This window comes from Rhinopithecus roxellana, chromosome 9, assembly GCF_007565055.1.
Source record: "Rhinopithecus roxellana isolate Shanxi Qingling chromosome 9, ASM756505v1, whole genome shotgun sequence".
NCBI classification, from domain to species: domain Eukaryota; kingdom Metazoa; phylum Chordata; class Mammalia; order Primates; family Cercopithecidae; genus Rhinopithecus; species Rhinopithecus roxellana.
Window position 1 is genome coordinate 113,662,456 of NC_044557.1, and position 20,177 is coordinate 113,682,632.

Genomic DNA, 20,177 nt, shown 5'->3' on the forward strand with positions numbered 1-20,177 from the left:
GTGATACTTCAGGCCCTGTGTTCCAGGAACAAGAAATTGTCCCAACCACAGTTAGCTCTTCCACTTGCAGGGGTAGGATGTTGAGTGGAAAGTCACGTTGGGAGGTGGTCAGGGCTGCAAAAGGGGTACAAGTCAGGAGGGGTTGAGACTCCCAGAAGGGAGTCTCAGAGGGGTCAGGCTGTGTAAACAGACTTGAAATTTTTCTACAAATGTGAGCTTTGAAAAATGATAATCCTGCCCTGGGAGGAGTAGTAATGTCTCCTTCTCTTAGTGATCCACGTGAACCTCCCCAGCCAGAGACCTGCTGGTCTAGAATCTAAGATAAGAGAAGTTCAGGGAAGCGAGGATATGAGATGAAACGAATGAGAACTGTTTTCACATGCCTGCTTGAGGCAGCACCACTGTGGCCTGCCTTCCCTGAGAGACACGCTGCTTCCATCAGCCGCTCTGAGCCGTTCCCCAGGATGGCGTGTCATCAACCCAATTTGGCAGCTGAGGCAGTGAACACAGAGCCAGGACCAGACGACCTGGGGGCAATTTCACTCTTGAAAACAACTTAGACCAACTTAATAGGCTCATTTCATGGAAGAGAAGTAGAAATGCAGAAATTGAAAATCTTGCCCTAGATCATGCAGCCTGTGGGAATTAGAAACCATGATTCCAGGCCCCTGGCCACCTCTCTTTCCATGGAGGGCCCCCTATGGGGATTTCTCCTCTAGAATGGGCTCCCTCTCTGTCTGACCACATTTTGCCCATGTGTGAAATCCAGCATGACTGCTGATGCCTTCCATGTGTGAGTGGTGGTCTGTGGGCAGTGCCTGATGACCTCATCTGGTGGACATTCTTTTCCATCCTCCTCCTCACCCCACCCCCGTAACCCGGGTGCAGAAACATTCAGGACATTAAACCCTAGGAACCTCAATTTGAGATAAGACCTCTTATGTCCTGCGGGTCAATAGGAGTGACTCAGGCATTATGAGAAGCACATGGTCATGGGGCCTGTGAGGACCACCTCAACTTGGGGATGAGTCCTTAGTGAAGCTTATGCTTGATGTTGCAATCTTGAACAGAAAAGGGGACTGAGAGAGGAGAGAGGACAGTAGAGAAAGAGGGAAGATTTATTTTAAAGAATTATATTTAAGGAATCAACTCACACGGTTGTGGGGATGGCAAGTCTGAAATCTGTAGATCAGGCCACAGACTGGAGACCCAGGGAAGAGCTGATGTTGGCATTGGGGTCCAAAGGCAGAATTGCTTCCCAATCTGTGCCCTCACTTTAACAGCAGATGCTCTGCAAGGTTGGGAATTCAGTTTGCATTGTAATTCAGCCACTGGCAGGATGAGATCCTACTTCTGGTTTTCAGCCATCTCAGCTCTGTATGTGTGAGACATAAGGGCAGACATAGAAACTTTTGATTCGTTCATGTGGTGCTTGAGCTGGGAATTTGAATCCCTGAATTCATTCTTTTTTTACCACCCACTTTGTTTAGTACAATTAGGAGCAACCGACCACTCTTGTTATACTTGTTAATTCGACAAAAATGTTTAAGGTATCGGCTACACAGTCACCTAAAACCTTGCCTCTTAGAAGCCTTTGTGAGTATTTAATAATATTTTCTGTATCTTTATTGTCCCATCATACCCTGTACTCTCCTGTTTTTACTACTGGAAGTAGACTCATTAGTGCCTTTAAATCCAATCAGATTTGAGAACGAATTTCAGAAACCTCAGAACCCATTCAGAAAACTCATTTTTAAGATGATGTTCCTCTAGAACCACTCTTGCTACGAAAACCTGACAGCACAGGCCCCAGGCTGTTAGTTAGGGTCTGGCATGAATTCTTGCAAAGGTGAAGGAGAATGGTGAGCGTATGTGTAACTGTCTGTCTGTCTGTCAATCCCAGTTGGTTTTCACTCTGCTTTAGTGGCTGCATATTGAGCTACAGATACTGGTTTTGCACAGTTCTCACTTTGGATTTGTTCTCCTGCTTCTCATCCATGGCAAGTGACTGCCAGAGCTGGGAGCTTTCAGGCAGTTTTAAACCCCAGCCTTGCGTTTATTCTTCATGAATGCACACGGGCCCCAGACTGGTTGCAAATAAGCACTAGCTCCCATCCCCTGCAGTTCTTGGCCTTACTAGAGAGCCTGCCAGAGGCTGGCTTGGTCACATCCTTCAGTTTAGACTTTCCCTGAAGACGAAAATCACGAAGGTGCCAAAAAAGCCTCAGCATTGTATTTAGAGAAGTGTAGAAGGGCCAATTAAGCCTGTTCCGTGGTTTATTATTATTAGTGGTAATTATTTCTGGCGTGCAGTTCAAGGGTGTCTGTGGCCTAGCTGAGCTCCGGAAGTGCATCCACAGCTCCCTGCTATGAATGTTTATATACCCAGGAGGGGAGCCCTGGGTTGGGGGTTCCAGACCACTGGGGATGGGAGGCAGAGACTCCACGTATAGATCATACTCTTGTGGAGGTAGAGGCCTTGTACGTGATGGCTAAACTCTTGTCCCGATTCTGGGCTAAGAAAGAAAGAAAGCCCAAAAGACAGCAAGGACCTCTGAATCCCTGAGGGAATTTGAACAGAGCGAAGTAGAAATGAGCCACAGGATGGCTCTGTCCCTCCCCTAACATCCATAACCCTGCCCCTGAATGTCCCTATCTTTGCTTGACTCTGGCCCAGAAGTCCACTTGGCCTTTGTCTAAGGAGGCAGGTTCTGCTCAGCAGTGGTGTTGAAAGCTCAGACCCTGTTTTGGGTTTTCTCGAGGCTGAAGACCAAGTTCATTCTCTTGAAGTGAGGTACATATTCCTGTGCACAGAGAGAAGAGGAATCCAGCTCCTCATAGAGCAGCTCCCCACCGCAAGCTGAGTCGTGTTTCGCAGGGAGAGATAAGCCTGTGGTCAGCAGCATTCACCCCCATGGTATTCAGGCCACTTTCCAAGAACCAGCCCCTCCTTGTACTCAAGTTTCCAGAGGCAGGGCTGAGGAGCAGGCACAGGGAGAGGATGAGCGTCGTCGGCAAGTTACAGGAAACTCAGGAAAATGTTTATGTGTGTCCAGAGATTTTCAGAGACCATCCAGCCATTCTTTATCTCCAAGTGCCTCTGCTCTCATGAACTTCTTCATGTGGACAAAAGCAGGAAGCCTTTAGGGCTGCGCATCCCTTGTTTTCCTGTGACTTACACAGCTCTCACCTTTGTGCTTAGATGGACTGTGGCCAGTGGGACCTCCAGGCCTGGCTGGGTCAGGAGAGTTTTGCTTAACCAGATCTGTTTGATGCTTGAACCAAAAGCAGGGAGCCAGAGAGATCTTTTGAGAATTGATGACTGCTGCTGGGTCCTGCCCAGCCATTTGCATTTTATAAAGGTCTTTGGCAGCGGCCAAGGCCTTCTTATTATGTGTTGTTTTTCCACTTTGGGATGAACCGGAGTGGTTTGTGCAGCCACCCTGATAGCTCTTTGCACCAGCTTCTGCATGGGAGGCTTTGAGCAGGCCAGGAGCCAAGGGGACCCTCCTAGCCCTTCCGAGCACCTAGCACTGGCCCTTTTCTTCCTCAGGGCTTCCTTCTGGAGGTTTCCCTGGGTTTGGAGTCCTCCCTCCTGCTAGGGGTGGGGGCGTGGTTGCTGGTGACCTGGAGTGAGCTGCCTGCTGTGGCCTCCAGCACTCCCTGGCTGAACAGCGAGTCCTTTGTGAAATTCCTGAGGCAGGAGGGGGCAGCTGTGCAGAGCCAGCTCTCAGAGTGGCCGACAGAGAGGGTGTTGTGGTGTATCATCAAGTGATAAGGCCTTCAGAAAGGCCGTGGAGAGGAAGGAAAACACATTCCTGACTGCGGTGTGTTTGCCCTTGAGGGCCTGTGTTTGGGGAAGTAGAGAAGCTTTGCTGCATTGTTGTGGGGTGGGAGTTAGCCCTATGCTGGGGGGAGCCAGTGAGAGATGAATTCAGCTGACCTGGGATCAAATTCCAGCTTAGATGCCTTTAATTAATAACATATTAGACCATTTAATCTATTTAACACACGTTCATGGAGTGCCGACTATGTGCAGGCAGGTAAATGATCTTCAAGATGTCTCCATCAGGTGGAAAGTCAAAAATTTACAACTGGGTAATGACTGGAGGGGAGGATGGGATTCTCAGATGGAGGGTGTGATACCCGAGTTGTGTTTTGGACAATGTTAAAGGAGAAGATCAGCTTCCAGTAGTGAAGAGCATCTGAGGCTTCGGTGAGGAGGATTTTCGTTTCAGTCCTTGAATGCAGAAGAGCTCCTTTGGATTATTTTTATGCAAGAGAATGGCATGGGAAGATTATATTTTAGTAGATGAATCTGGAAGTGTCATGCAGAATGAATGGAGAGGTAGGGAGCGGGGTTGGGAGAGCAAACATAAATCTAAGGTCCAATGGGGAGGCTCTGTTGGAATGAGCTGGCGAGAGATGATGACGGCCTGATTTAAGGAACGATTGTATTGAAAGCACTAGGGTATTGGCGTTCAGTGAATGTACATGAGTCTCAACTTTCTGGTTTTCATCTGAATGGACAGAGAAGAGGGCATGATCTGAGCATCAGGGAGTTGATGTTTGTCTTGGACATTGCATTAATAGAGTTAGGCTAGGCTTCCAGAAACTCTGAAATCCCAGTGGCATAATGTCCAGTTTGTTTCTCACTCACAGAGTCGGCTGTGGAGCTGATGGCTGTAACAGACAGCTTCTTCCAGGCAGTGACTCAGGGATCCAGGCTGTCTCTTGAGCACATCTGGGGGTTTATGTATTTGCCCTGAAATACTTCAGCCTGGTGATGTCATGGGTGATTTCCTCCCACAGACCTTTAGTCAGAGATAGACACTATGAGGGGCTAGGAATTGTGAAAAGATTGTGTGAATGAACAGGAAGGTTAAATTTGAGGTGCCATAGGCCATGCATAAAGAACAGTCCAGATGGCACCTGGGACTGGATGTTTGGACACCATCTGAGCAGGAGATTAATAGAATTGAAAATCAGCAGTGTAGGAGACAGAAGCCTTCAGGATGTCTGGGATCCTGTAGGGAGGGTGTGTTGTTTGAAGAGCAGGGGCCGAATGTGGAATCTTAGGAAGCTCATGTTTGTGGGTGACAGGCTGATGGAGGTACTGGATTTCCCCACGTCTCAGTTTCCTCATCTGTGAGACGAGCCTGGTGTTTCCCATAAAGGGATAGTGAGAGCACTAGGTGCTGCTGGGCAGGCAGTGGCTCCTCATAGGGGTGGTTCCCTTCCCCCTACATTGTGTTGGACTGAACCTTGTGTGTTCTGTTTGTCAGGAACTGTGGTATATGGCGAGCCCATAACCGCCAGCTTGGGAACGGACGGCTCCCATTACTGGAGCAAGAACTGGGCCAAGGCTGCCGCCTTTGTCACCTCCCCACCTTTGAGCCCTGATCCAACCACTCCAGACTTTCTCAACTCCTTGCTGTCCTGGTGAGTCCTGGCGACTTGTTCACACTTCACATTCTGTCTTTCTTGAGACCAGACCAACCCGTTAGGTGAAAACAACATGGTGGCCGAGAGCAGCCATAAAACCGGGAGACCCTTGTTCACCAAACTAGATTGGCTACATGAGTACAGGGAATTGTCATTCTAGCACCATTCTGGGAGGGGATTCTGGATTAAAAACCTTGGCCATCTTGAAAGTCAAGCCAAGAAGGTGGAGGAGACATCAGAAGGATTCCACTGTGGTTGGTGTGATGCCATTCATGGGACAGCCCACCAAATAGGTGTAGGCGCGCAGCATCCTGATGAATCTGCGGCACCACGTTTTGCGTTTTCTTTGCAGCGGAGACCTCCAGGTCACGGGCAGTGCCCATTGCACGTTTAACACTGCCCAGAAGGCTGTAGGAAAGGACAACTTCACCCTGATTCCGGAGGGCACCAATGGCACTGAGGAGCGGATGTCCGTCATCTGGGACAAGGCTGTGGTAAGGAGCGATGGCCTCATTCCTCGGTGGCTCTCAGCCTTCCTTGTCCTCCTCATCTGGGGGCCACAGGGCTCATGCAGGCCTTGAAATGACAGACAGTGGAGGACATTCTAGAAGCCAGTACTTATATGACAATATTTCTGAGGGTTGGAAATCTAAGACCTCTTCTAATAGGTCATTTCTTCCTAAATATTACATACGTATTTCTTTTTAAAACAATTTTTAAACTTTTTTCAGACAAGGTCTTGCTCTGTCACCCAGGCTGGAGTACAGTGGTCCAATCATAGCTCACTGCAGCCTCAAACTCCTGGGCTCAGGTTATCCTCCCACCTCAGGCTCCTGAGTAGCTAGGACCACAGGCACACACCACCATGCCTGGCTAATTCTTGGTGTGTGTGTGTGTAGATGGGGGTCTCACTATGTTGCGCAGTCTGGTCTCGAGTTCCCAGGTTTAAGCAATGCCTCAGCCTCCCAAACTGCTGGGATTACAGATGTGAGCCATCACACCTGGCCTACCTGTGTATTTCTTATCATTATCCTCAACGGAGCAGTAAAGACTGAAAACCTACACAGCTTTAGATGTGACTCTAGGTCAGTCAGGAAGAAAATTCCTTAGCAACCAGGTGACTTTTTCAGTTAATCCTCTTCTACTCTTGGAAATGGGCTCAATTTCCTTAAAAGTCTCTTTTAGGGACCTCTGGACTTAGCATGTCTTCTACTGCCAGCTTCTGGTAGGCCTGCTATGAACATACACTGACTTAGAGGATCTTTGGGCTTTTTCATTTTAATGTTTTAAAATATATTGACACAATAGGTTTTCTTTTTTTTTAGTGAATTTTTTAGATTATATGAAGAATATATCCTTATTCCAAGAGGAATAAGGAAGTAAATAAAAGTCGCCATGTTTCACATACAATGACAATTAACATTTTGGCATATGTCTTTCCATTTTTTTGCTACTACACAAGTGCACATGTGTATATGCAATATGTGTGAGTGTGTAGATAATATTGGCATCATACAGCTGGGCTCACTCCCAGGCTCATGCCTGTAATCCCAGCACTTTAGGAGGCTGAGGTGGGTGGATCAGTTAAGCCCAGGAGTTCAAGACCAGTCTGGGCAACATGGCAAAACTCTGTCTTTACTAAAAATACAAAAATTTGCCAGGCATGATGGCATGTGCCTGTAGTCCCAGCTACTCGGTGGGTGGAGGCCGGAGGATTACCTGAGCCTTGGGAGGTTGAGGCTGCAGTGAGCCATGATCGGACCACTGCACTGCAAACTGGGCGACATAGTGAGACCCTGTCTCAAAAAAAAAATTGTAACAATAATTTTGCATCATACATACTATTTTGTAGTCTGTTTTTTAAAAAATTAATGTATCATGGAAATATCTCCGCCTGCTTAAATATACTTGAAAAAATTGATTTACAATAACTGACTCTTCCATGTGAATGCTAAACTGGGACTCATTTAGTTATTTTTTTTAGATGGAGTCTCACTCTGGAGTGCAGTGGTGCCATCTCAGCTCACTGCAACCTGCGCCTCCTGGGTTCAGGTGATTCTCTTGCCTCAGCCACCTGAGTAGCTGAGATTACAGGCGTGTGCCACCACACCCAGCTGATTTTTGTATTTTTTGTAGAGACAAGGTTTCACCATGTTGGCCAGGCTGGTCTCAAACTCCTGACCTCAGGTGATCCTCCTGCCTTGACCTCCCAAAGTGCTGGAATTACAGGCATGAGCCACTGTGCCCGGCCAGGACTCATTTATAATTCTTTTTTTTCGTGGGGGGAGACAGAGTTTCACTGTCTCCCCACAGGCTGGAGTGCAGTGGCACCATCTTGGCTCACTGCAACGTCTGCCTCCCGGGTTCATGCAATTCTCTTGCTTCAGCCTCCTGAGTAGCTGGGATTACAGGCGCCTGCTACCACGCCTGGCTAATTTTGCTATTTTTAGTAGAGATGGGATTTTGCCATGTTGGCCAGGCTGGTCTCAAACTCCTGACCTCAGGTGATCCACCCGCCTTGGCCTCCCAAAGTGCTGGGATTACAGGTGTGAACCACCACGCCAAGCCACATTTATGTCTTTGGTTGAACATTTACAATGTTTCTGTTTTTTTTTTTCTTAACTGGAATGACATTTTTATAAGACACATTCTTGATTATGTTTGTAGGAGAAATTTCTACAAGTGGCATTGCCGGGTCAAAGGATGTATATATTTTTAACGGTTTTGATACATATTGTCAAAGTTCCTTCCAGAAAGTTTGTACTGCTTTATATGCCACCACCAATATCTGTCACTCCCCAGTGTCTACCACCTGGGTGTTGTCAGCAAAAATCCATTGTTTGCTGATTTGATAGGTGAACTTTGTGTCTCATTGTTTTACATTTAATGTATTCAGTTACTGGTTAGAGTGAAAATTTTTTCCTATGCTTATTGGCCATTTGTACTTTTTTCTCCCTCTTAATGCCGGTTCATTTCCTTTGCCCTGTTTTTTACTGGATTTAGAGTGGGTCTGGGAGGGGAAGCACTTGAGGAAATGTGATTGGCACCTAAAACCAGACACAGGGCTGAGACTTCTAGGTTGGCTAGACTAGAAGATGACATCTGGCCAGGCGTGGTGCCCCACGCCTGAAATCCCAGCACTTTGGGAGAGCGAGGTGGGAGGATTGCTTGAGGCCAGGACTTCGAGCCCAGCTGGGCACCATAGTGAGATCCTGTCTCTTAAAAAAAACAAAAATTAGCCTGGTACGGTAGTGCATGCCTGTCTTCCCAGCTACTTGAGAGGCTGAAACAGGAGGATTGCTTGAGCCTGAGAGCCTGAGACTGCAGTGAGCTGGGATCACTCTACTGCATTCTAACCTCAATGACAGCAAGGTCCTGTCTCAAAAAAACAGAGAGAAAAAAAGGAAGCCTAGATCTGTGGCTGTATTTTGTTGAAAAGGACAGCCAATTGGGCCAAATGATATTTCCTAGAGAGGCATTGCCACCCCTGCAAATTAAACAAAATTTTTTTTGTTTTGAAATAATTATAGATTAAGAAGTTGCAAAGATAGTACAGAGAGGTCCTGGGTACCCTTCACTCAGTTTCCCTCATGGTTACATCTTACGTGAATGTAGTACAATATCAAAACCAAGACACTGACAGTGTCACAATGTGTGGGTATAGCTCTAGGCTATGTGGCCACCTGTGGAGTCATGTGACCACCACCACACTCAAGATGCAGTCCAGCATTTCAGAGACCAACCTCTTGCTGCTCCTCCCCTCCACCCTCCCTAACCCTGGAAGAACTCATCTAGTCCCTCATCTGTTCTCCGTCTCTACCATTTTGTTATTTGGAGAACATTATGGAAATGGAGTCATACAGTGTGTGACCTTTGAGATGGTTTGTGTTTCACTTGGCACAATGCTCTTGACATCCATCTAAGCTGTTGTGTGTATCAATAGTTTGTCATTGAAAAGTAACTTTTTAACTCGTTTCTGCTGTGTGCCTCCTGTGCACACCTGTGCTGTCTCCCTCAGGTCACTGGGAAGATGGATGAGAACCAGTTTGTGGCTGTGACCAGCACCAATGCAGCCAAAGTCTTCAACCTTTACCCCCGGAAAGGCCGCATTGCTGTGGGATCCGATGCTGACCTGGTCATCTGGGACCCCGACAGTGTTAAAACCATCTCTGCCAAGACGCACAACAGCGTAAGACCTGTTAACTGTGCAGGCCCCATCCAAACGAATTACAGTCACAGAGACACGGACGGAGGGAGAGCCCCAGGGTTTCTAAAAAGAACTTGCTGTGATGGGAATGTGCTTTTCCTGAGGATGTTACGATTTGCAATTTGCTGGGAAAGGAATAGTTATTTCATTTTCTTTAGTGAGGTCAATAAGACCATTACTCTCATAATCATTTTGGAATACCACAGCCTCTCTATCTATAGACCTTTAGAGCCTCTAATGTGATGTCAAAGTGCAAAGCTTCTGGAAGTCAGACACCGCTCCATTTTCATAGTTTGGTGCAGCACCTCTCATGGCAGTACTTGGTGCAAGGGACCTCAGTGAAACAGTGAGATGTCCTCTCCTGAGATGCTCCCTGGGGACTTTGATCCTCTTAAGCCATCGTTTTCTCAGGCCAGTGTCCCTGCAGAAAACTGGATGACAGCCATTCTTATTATCTTAAAGGAATTGATTGACTGACTTCTTCCTAGTAGAAGTACCCCCCAGCCATTTGATTGTTGTTTGAGGATCTGCAGCTTTGGGTATCTCTACCCTCTGGGTCTGGGCTGCAGAGCTTAGAGATGTCCTCTCTTGTTAACAGGACCCAGGGCAAGTATGTTGACGTCTTAGGCTCCTCAGCTGAGAGTGAGGGATTCAGACGAGGTCTCCAAGTGTCCTGTGATTCTGTGAGGTTAGCAGACATTAAGCAGAGGTGTTAGACACTGCGGAGTCCTCACAAGCAATATGGTATAGGCAGAAAAACTGAAGGAATATGCACAGAGGGAGAGCTTTGGAAAAGAAATGGGCCTCGGGCAGAAGCGTTTCATGTCAGGAACTCATTTGAATCTCGAAGACAGCTCAGGCCAGCGAGCACTGACACCTCCCCCACATGCCATGACAACTCAGGGCAGGTTTCTGGCATTTCTCCAGAACAACTCTGGGACTTTGCCCTGTCCCAGTCCTCCCTCATTTGCACACACACAGGTGTTTGGGCTGCAATGAGCTCAGGCTCAGCTCTGGCTTCTGCCGCCACCTGTGAGGACCAGGATGGTGGGTGCTTCTCAGAAGACTGTTCAAGTCTGTGTTTAAAACTGATTTTCTCCCTCCCACACCACTCACTGGCTCAGCCTGGCAGCTCAGCCTTACGGTCACACCCTCTTAAAGCTCAGATCATGATTTCTTGGGTGTCCTGACTGGCTATTTTATGGTCAGGGGTCCTAGGGCCCTGCCCCATGAACCTCCCTATTCGTGTGCCTGTAACTTCACATTCTCACTGACTCTTTCATTTGACCTCAATAAAGGGACTGGTATTATTATCCCAATTTGGGAAAATAAATAAACGGAGGCTTAGAGAGCTTAAGTGACCAGTCTAATGTTACATAGCGATTTTGCGGTTGAGCCAGAATTAGAACCCAAAATTGTTCAGGACTCTTCCCTGCCAGACTGCATATGCAGCCTCTCGGTCAGACTTAGATGGGGAAAATGCTTCCCCTCTCTTGGAAGGTTGCTTCCCCCAGAAGTGCTATAAACGACTGACTGGGCTCGTGAAGACACAGATGACCTAGCTGGGGAGCTTGCATTTGGAGTTCTTAACCTAGAAGAAGAGACAGTGGGAAGGAGTGAAGATTTGGGAAGATTCTGCCTTCCAGACATTTTCACCCCAACCTACCCTGCTTTTACCTCCAGGTGACCAATGGAAGAAATGTAGACTTTCAAAGTGGTGCTTTTCCAGCCTCACCTGTTTTAAAGAGCCAGTGCTAAACATGTCTGTTCATTGATCTTCTGGGGAAATGCAACTAGGAGACTTTCCCTGCATAGTACAGTGTTTCCTACCATGCGGCTAATTAGCTTTAATTCGGAGCATCTAGCTAACTATCATCGACAGCTCTGTTGCTAAGCCTTTGCTTGGATTTTCCAAGCATCTGGCCCAATGAGTAATTTTAGGGAGCCTGTGTGGATGTAGGTTAAAAATGTCTATGCATGGTGAGTGAGGAAGCCTCCCTGCATCATGGTTTGTTGGAGAGTAGGCTCTGAGTATCTGGGAATTGTGATCTGACCCTTGGACTTGTCAGTGTTAAGTCACTGAGAGTCATGGGGCTGGTTCCTCTATCTTTTAAAGATGAAAGATGGCTCCAGAGGTCTTCTAGGTGCTCATTTATAAGCAACAAGACTCAACACATGCATTGTATAAGATCTTGGATGCTGCAGGGCTGGCAAGTGTTAGCAAAGTGCAGTAAAAAGCCAGACAGTGAATGAGTGAAGATTTTCTGAATACCTGCTGTGAGCCAAGTGGTGAGCTAGGTGCTTTTGTTCATTTTATTTCATCTGATTGTCACATCAGTACTGCAAAGGGGGCCCTACTTACCCCTCACAGATGAGGAGGTGGAGGCTTAGGGGTGTGAGGGATGCGTTCAAAGTCATATAGCTGGTGAATGGCATTCCCAGGGTGTGAACCCAGGGCAGATGTCTCCATGGCTGAGGCTGTGCCCATACTCTACCCAGTAGGGCACAAGAGGAGGTTGTCAGGGCATAAACTGTTAGCTGTGGAGTGATGTGGAAGAGATGGCTCTTGATCCAGGCCTTAAAGGATGACTCACACCCTTTCAAAGGTTGTTTCTGAGACGACCAGGGATGAGGCTTTTTGTATTGTCATCTTCACATACGCCTTGGGAGGGTGGCAGATGAAGAAACTGAAGCTGAGGCAGGATTAAAGCGATCTCCCCAGAGTCACACAACTTCTGGATTTTACTGTGTCTGAGATGCCATCGATTTTAAGATATTCCGTTAGGTTATGTACCATGATGAAAGAAAACATACTCAAGACAAGGAGTCTCATGGGAGACTGGGCCACCAAGGGCCAGCATGTGCTTATTACGGCATCTCTGGGGAGTGCATCTGCTGTGCAAACAGGGTGGCAGGAAATCTCGCAGGACTCGACCCTGGCATTGGTTGCCAAGAGGGAAAAATGTCTCCCCCAAGAATTGGAACTGAAAGTGGGTGCTTGTCCAGCCTTGTGGTCTGAATGTGTGCTGCCTGTGTGGTCTAGAACAACGTCAAGCTGAGAATTTACTGTAAAATGCCCTCAGTGGGGTTGTCCTCCAACACAGTGGCACAAGCAAACCCATATTCCCCTAGAGGAACTTGGCTTTAGTCTAGGCCGGTAGTGCCTGCGTGGCTCTGGCTGCTGTAAGACACATTCTGACTTCAGGGATGAGTGTCTTAGAATTGACGAAAGACATTTTTAAGTCTTGGGTCTCGGGAATCCAAGTGCAGAGTCCTCTTCCCTCCCTGCTGGCGCCTCTCTGCTACAGTTACTTTGGTAGCTTCTGCATGACTGCTTTGAGACTCAGAGCAGTGTACTAACAGCCCTGGTGGTTGTTTTCACCCAACATTGTATGCAGGGCATTGTGCATTTCCATGCTCGATGTGAGCTGCTAAGCCGGCCGAATCCGTGTTACCAGCCGCTGCACTAAGCAGAAATGTCATCTTGAACTGCAGGGGGCTAGCACAGCTCTCTGTTCAGAGGCCAGCTCCCTGAGTGCTGAAAACCTGGTCTGAACTTTCCCAGAAGCCCAGGGTGCTCTTTATGGTTGGAGCCACCTATTAACCCTCCAGTCCAGACTCAGCCACAGTCATTGGTCCCCGTGAACCAAACAGGCAGGAAGAAGCAGGAGGCATCTGGGATCTGGGAAGTAGCACTGGGTTAGCCGAAGCTGCAGGATGGAGTTTTCGATATCAGGGTGCAATGACTCCTGTTTTCTGTTGCTTCATTACCAACCACAAATTCACATGCATATGGAGACCCCACCTATTATCCAAGAGGGCACACAGATGTGTCTCTCTTTTACCCTGAAAAACTTGAAACCAGAAGGATAGCTACATAGCTACATTGTTCTGGAAATTAACTAGCCCTCAATCATTTTATCGGAGGCATGTCTCTTCAGTGACCACAGTCCTTTCATTTAGGGACTTCATTTTAACCACACCGCAAACAGACTGGAAAACCAGGCTAGCCAGTGGGAAAACCTACTTGTGGATGGCTCATTTCAAGATTAAATTTAGAACTTGGTCAGAGAAGGCCTTTGGAATTCAATCAGAATGGAGCTGGAGATGGTGGGAACACAGTCCCTGTTAATAGGAGGAATCATTTTCTTTATATGTGTGTAGCATTTACAGACAAGCACACTTTCCACACAATTATTCTGTTTAATTATCTTTCTTTCTAATGTGGAGAGGTAGGAAAATTCTTTCATATTCTAGACAGGGAAATGGACACGCAGCGAGTAAGTGCCTGCTGGGGTGCCCAGTTGGGACAGAATCCCCGTCTCTGAGTCTCTCTTTTGTCTTTGTGGGGTTGGGGCAGTGGGTGCCCCACTGCTGGGTGGATTGAGTCCAGCCAGAGTGGCCTGTTCTAGAGTTTACTGTGCTCTCTTCCCAGTCTCTTGAGTACAACATCTTTGAAGGCATGGAGTGCCGCGGTTCCCCGCTGGTGGTCATCAGCCAGGGGAAGATTGTCCTGGAGGACGGCACCCTGCATGTCACCGAAGGCTCTGGACGCTACATTCCCCGGAAGCCCTTCCCTGATTTTGTTTACAAGCGTATCAAGGCAAGAAGCAGGGTGAGTAGTTTTGTTCTGATGAACTTTTTGTTAAACCATGAATTAAGTTCAAGGCCACAAACATTTATTAAGCACCTTGAGACAGAATATTAAAATGAATATAGTGGATTCCAGGGATAAGAGGGAGCCTGAATTTTTTATTCCTGGCATTTAAAATACTGGAGAAGGAGTCAGGCGTGTCCACAGACAGCCCTAGCAAAGTGAGATCATGGTATATGCTATGATGAGGAGTGTGGAGTGAGGACCCAGAGGAGGGAGCCACTGCCGTAGCCAGGGAGAATGTCATGGGGGGAGGACATTTTGAGTTGGGCTTTGAAGGTTAAGTAGGAGTTTGTCAAGTCAAAGAAGGGAGATGAGGGAATTTGATAAGAGAGTCATGAGTATAGAAAATGCACAGTGTATTCAGGGCATGTGAAGCAGGAAAGAGATGGAGCTATAAGGGAGTTAAAGGGAGAATGCAATTGGAAAGAAAGTTTGGGGCCAGAACTTGAACATGGTACCAGATCCCCCTCACAGCATATTTAGGGGATTCTTACAGGGCTTAAATTTGAAGTGCCTTTGGGGGGAAAATGGTAAAGTGTGTTAGTTTTTATAGAGTTAACCAGTTACTGGACCTTGTGGGGAGTTTTGGCCTGGCATTGTGGGAGCTGGCCCCACACAACACCTATCCACCTGTCTGTAAGGAGAGCCCTCCATCCCTAGATCTCACAGGCCCATCCTCCCTCCAGGAGGGTTTCTAAAGAGGTGTCCTCTGTGACTGTGGCCTAAGCTTGGGGGACTCTTGTGTTTTGCAGCTGGCTGAGCTGAGAGGGGTTCCTCGTGGCCTGTATGACGGACCCGTGTGTGAGGTGTCTGTGACGCCCAAGACAGTCACTCCAGCCTCCTCGGCCAAGACGTCTCCTGCCAAGCAGCAGGCCCCACCTGTCCGGAACCTGCACCAGTCTGGATTCAGTTTGTCTGGTAGGGCTGAGGCTTGGGGAGGGCACAGTTCTGCAGGGCCAGCTCACTGGTGCTGGCGAGGCTACAATTGCATTTGGAAAGGACACAGAAATGGAAGTGAATGATATTCCCTTTCTCCCCAAAGTGAGAAATACAGTGGACTCGGATCACTGGAGATGTATTTTCTTTTTCTTTTATTTGAGACAGGGTCTCGCCCTATCACCCAGACTGGAGTGCAATGGCGCGATCTTGGCTCACCGCAACCTCCACCTCCCGGTTCAAGTGATTCTCCTGACTCAGCCTCCCAAGTAGCTGGGATTACAGGCATGCACCACCATGCCTGGCTAATTTTTGTATTTTTAGTAGAGACGGGGTATCACCATGTTGGCCAGGCTGGTAGAACTCCTGACTTCAAGTGATCTGCCTGCCTCGGCCTCCCAAAGTGCTGGGATTACAGGCATGAGCCACCGTGCCCAGCCCAGCCCGACTTAGAGATGTATTTTCGTAGTTAATGACTGGTTGGGTTTCAGAATCTTGAGATCAGTTTGTGTCACACAATGCCCATACTGTGTTTTACCTAATATATTAAGAAAACATTTGTTCAATTTGTTAGATCCATTATAAGAAAGGACATTGTGGTATTTCAGGACTTCTCTCCTACAGTATATTGTAGTTTAGCTTGTGGAGTCTGGAGTTTCAACAGCCTAACTTCATAGCTAAGCTCTGGCTGTGCCTCAGTCTCCTAACCTGTAGAATGGCAAAAATAGCTGCTCCCCCGTGAGGTTGTTGTGAGGTTTAAATGGATTAATATATGTGTACAATGCTTAGAACAGGGCCATTTGAGAACTGTTAGTTGTATTTGCTTGGGTAATATGTGTGATATCCCCTTGGTGAGAGGAAAGGGTTCAGATTTTTACGTTTCCTTACTTGAAACTTCCTTCCCATCTTTCATTTGGCCCATGACTAGAACATTCCACTCTTCCTGCTCCCTGGGCTACAGATTCCTATGGCGTATTAAAGAAATTGTTAAACCAGAGAGAATTTTTTTTCTTGCTGGTTGTACAGGTTTTAAAAAGTTACCTATGTACCATATATGGATTACAAATTTTCAAAACATTTAAAAATAACGAACTTTAGTTTGTTGTAAGTAAAACGTGTATAATCATGTCTGTGTTATCTGATCTCTCCAGGCTATTCCAATATAAGGTGCCATCGTTCCTCCTATTTGTGATTATATGTGTAGGGTTAGGGGATTAGAATGCCAGAAGAAGGCTGTGTCCTCAGAAAAGCCACAGCCAGTTTGACTAATCAGAACAGGGGACAGGACAGAGTCTAAGGTGTAGTGATATTTTGTATATAGTTTTACTTTCTCCAGTAATAGATCCAACAGCCTTTATACAGTGTCTGATTCTTTGGCTACCTTAGGCTCATCTCCTTTCTAAAAAGTTTATTTGTTTTTATTTTTAGAGATATAATAGTATCTCACTGTATCACCCAGTACCCAGGCTAGAGTGCAGTGGTGCAATCACAGCTCACTGCAGCCTCGACCTCCTGGGCTCAAGTGATCCTCCCAGCTCAGCCTCCCCAGTAGTTGGTACTACCGGCTTGTGCCATCACGCCTGGCTAATTTTTAAATTTTTTTGTAGAGATAGGCTTTCACTGTGTTGCCCAGACTGTTCTCAAACTCCTGGACTCAAGCAATCCTCTCACTTCAGTAGGATTCCAGGCATGAGCCACCATGCCCAGCCTCCACCTCCTTACTGTAGTCTAAACTTCAGTGGGGTTTTAAGAGAAGAACAAAGAATGTGAGGCCGGGCAGTGTGGCTCACACCTGTTATCCCAGCACGTTGGGAAGCAGAGGTAGGAGGATTGCCTGAGCCCAGGAGTTTGAGACCAGCTTCAGCAATATAGCAAGACCTCTTTTTACAAAAAATGTAAAAATTAGCTAGGTGTGGGGGCCTGTGGCTGTGGTCCCAGCTTCTTGAGGGGGCTGAGTGGGAGGATGGCTTAAGCCCAGGAGGTTGAGGCTGTGGTGAGCTATGATGGTGCCACTGCACTCTGGTCTAGAAAACAGAGCCAGACCCTGTCTCCAAACAAAAAAAGAATGCGACTAGCACTTTTCCTCCTGAGCTGTGAGATTTCACCTTCAAGCAGGACCTTGTGTGACTGTCCTGGCCCCTAACCCATTCCTCTCTTCTCTCCCTCCAGGAGCTCAAATTGATGACAACATTCCCCGCCGCACCACCCAGCGTATCGTGGCGCCCCCCGGTGGCCGTGCCAACATCACCAGCCTGGGCTAGAGTTCCTGGGCTGTGCCGTCCACTGGGGACTGGGGATGGGACACCTGAGGACATTCTGAGACTTCTTTCTTCCTTCCCTTTTTTTTTTTTTTTAAGAGCCTGTGATAGTTACTGTGGAGCAGCCAGTTCATGGGGTCCCCCTTGGGGCCCCACACCCCATCTCTCACCGGGAGTTACTGATTTTGCTCATCCACTTCCTTACACATCTATGAGTATCACACCCAAGCCTACCCACCAAGCTCATACACGGAACCACACCCAACACTCAGACATGCGAACAAGCAGCCCCCAGCGAGGGTCTTCTTCGCCTTCAATCTCCTAGTGTCCGTTAGCATCTTCCTTTTCATGGGGGGAGGGAAGATAAAGTGAATTGCCCAGAGCTGCGTTTTTCTTTTCTTTTTAAAATTTTTAAGAAGTTTTCTTTGTGGGGCTGGGGAGGGGCCGGGGTGGGAAAGAGTCTTTTTTTTTTTTTTTTAATACTAAATTGGAACATTTAACTCCATATTAATACAAGGGGTTTGAACTGGACATCCTAATGATGCAATTACGTCATCACCCAGCTGATTCTGGGTGGTTGGCAAACTCATCGTGTCCATCCTGAGAGGCTCCAAAATGCCGACATCACCATTCCGTAGTCTTCAGGGTCAGCTATTGATAAAGGGGCAGGCTTGCTTTATTGGCCTAGATTTTGCTGCAGATTAAATCCTTTGAGGATTCTTTTCTCTTTTACCATTTTTCTGCGTGCTCTTGCGCTCTCTTTCTCTCTCTAGCTTTTTAATTCATGAATATTTTCGTGTCTGTCTCTCTCTGTGTTTCCTTCAGCCCTCGTCTCGGAGACAGTGTTTTCCTCCCCTGCCCCGTTATCTTTTCACCTCCCAGGTCTACCATTTCATGGTGGCCATGGGGTCTGCCTAAAGGATTTGAGCGTTTGCCATTGCAAGCAGAGTGCTGTGTTATCCTAGTCCATGTGGGACTGGTGCTACCCACCCGCCATCATGAGGACATGTGCTAGTGTATGGGGTCCTGGCCAAGTGCAGGAATGGGCCATGCTGTCTCACCCATAGTATCGCACGTGGAACCGCAGACAGGGCCCAGAAGCTGAAGAGGTCTGAGGCTGCAGAACCAGAGAGATTTTCCTCTGTGCAGTGCTATCTGGCTAAAGTCACGGTCAAACCTAAACACCGAGCCTCAATAACCCAAGTGAGCCAACCAAAGTCGCCAGTTTGGAAGTGCTAAGCTAATAGGAGTCTGACCCGAGGGCCTGCTGCTTCCTGGTTAAGTATTTTTTGAGATTCTAGAACACATGGAAGCTTTTCACTTTTGGGGAAAAACCAGATTTTTTTCTTCTCCAATTATTTCAGAAGACACACTACATAGAAAGAGGCCCTATAAACTCAAAAAATCCTTGGGAAACTTAAAGTCCATTCTACTTTGCAAGAGCAATGTGTTTTATGAACAATAGGTTACATCAAAACTGCAGTGGGGGGGGGGAACCTTATAAATTAAACACATGGCCCCCTTAGAGACCACAGGCGATGTCCGTCTCCATCCTTCCCTCTCCTTTTCTGTCACCTTTCCCCCTAGCTGGCTCCTTTGGACCCACCCCTGTCCTTGCTGACTTGTGTTGCATTGTATTCCAAACGTGTTTACAGGTTCTCTCAAGCAATGTTGTGTTTGCAGGCTTTTCTAAAAACCAAATCTGCTTTTTGTAAAGCGTAAAAACATCACAAAGTAGTTCATTCCATCACCACCCTTGTCTCTCTACACATTTTGCCTTTGGGGTTCTGGTTGGGGTTTTGGGTTTTTTTGTTGTTGTTGTTTATTTGTTATTTTAAAGGTAAATTGCACTTTTAAAAAAATAATTGGTTGACTTAATATATTTGCTTTTTTTTTCTCACCTGCACTTAGAGGAAATTTGAACAAGTTGGAAAAAAACAATTTTTGTTTCAATTCTAAGAAACACTTGCAGCTCTAGTATTCACTTGAGTCTTCCTGTTTTTCCTGTACCAGGTCATGGTAATTTTTGGTTGTTTTGGTTGTTTTCTTAAAAAACAATTTAAAACCTGAAGATTTCTGCAGGCTGTGTAAGCATGTTTACCTGTTGGCTTGCTTTGTGTGTCTGTTAAATGAATGTCATATGTAAATGCTAAAATAAATCGACAGTGTCTCAGAACTGAATAACTGCAGTGACTTGATGCTCTAAAACAGTGTAGGATTTAAGAATAGATGGTTTTTAATCCTTGAAATTGTGATTGTGACCCATGAGTGGAGGAACTTTCAGTTCTAAAGCTGATAAAGTGTGTAGCCAGAAGAGTACTTTTTTTTTTGTAACCACTGTCTTAATGGCAAAATAATTATGGTAAAAAACAAGTCTCGTGTTTATTATTCCTTAAGAACTCTGTGTTATATTACCATGGAACGCCTAATAAAGCAAAATGTGGTTGTTTCAGGGGTGTGTGTGTGTTGAGATGTTCGGGAGGCGGCTGTTTGGCTTGGGCCTTCAACCAGACTTTCCCTCCACAAGCATTCACGGAGCCCTCGGCTTCAGTTTCATGAATATACCAATTCAAGAGTTTTCACTCCATGTCACAGGCTGCTATGTCCAGGCCACGGGATTCTAATTCTCAGCAAAGATGCAGCCTGCGGGTGTGTGGCAAGCCAAGTGTCAGAA

At 46.9% G+C, this 20,177-nt stretch overlaps 1 protein-coding gene across 2 annotated transcripts in view; it reads left to right on the plus strand.

Moving 5' to 3' along the window:
* DPYSL2 (dihydropyrimidinase like 2) overlaps positions 1 to 19,955 on the plus strand; it is a 145,766-nt gene extending 125,811 nt beyond the window's left edge. For both annotated transcript variants that reach the window (XM_010378134.2, XM_010378135.2), the window contains exons 9-14: positions 5,286 to 5,442; positions 5,798 to 5,939; positions 9,464 to 9,634; positions 14,088 to 14,267; positions 15,062 to 15,227; positions 17,415 to 19,955. In XM_010378134.2, coding sequence (XP_010376436.1) covers positions 5,286 to 5,442; positions 5,798 to 5,939; positions 9,464 to 9,634; positions 14,088 to 14,267; positions 15,062 to 15,227; positions 17,415 to 17,506 — 908 coding nt within the window. In that variant the 3' untranslated portion in view covers positions 17,507 to 19,955. The remainder of the gene's footprint in view (positions 1 to 5,285; positions 5,443 to 5,797; positions 5,940 to 9,463; positions 9,635 to 14,087; positions 14,268 to 15,061; positions 15,228 to 17,414) is intronic.
* Positions 19,956 to 20,177: the final 222 nt, after the last annotated feature.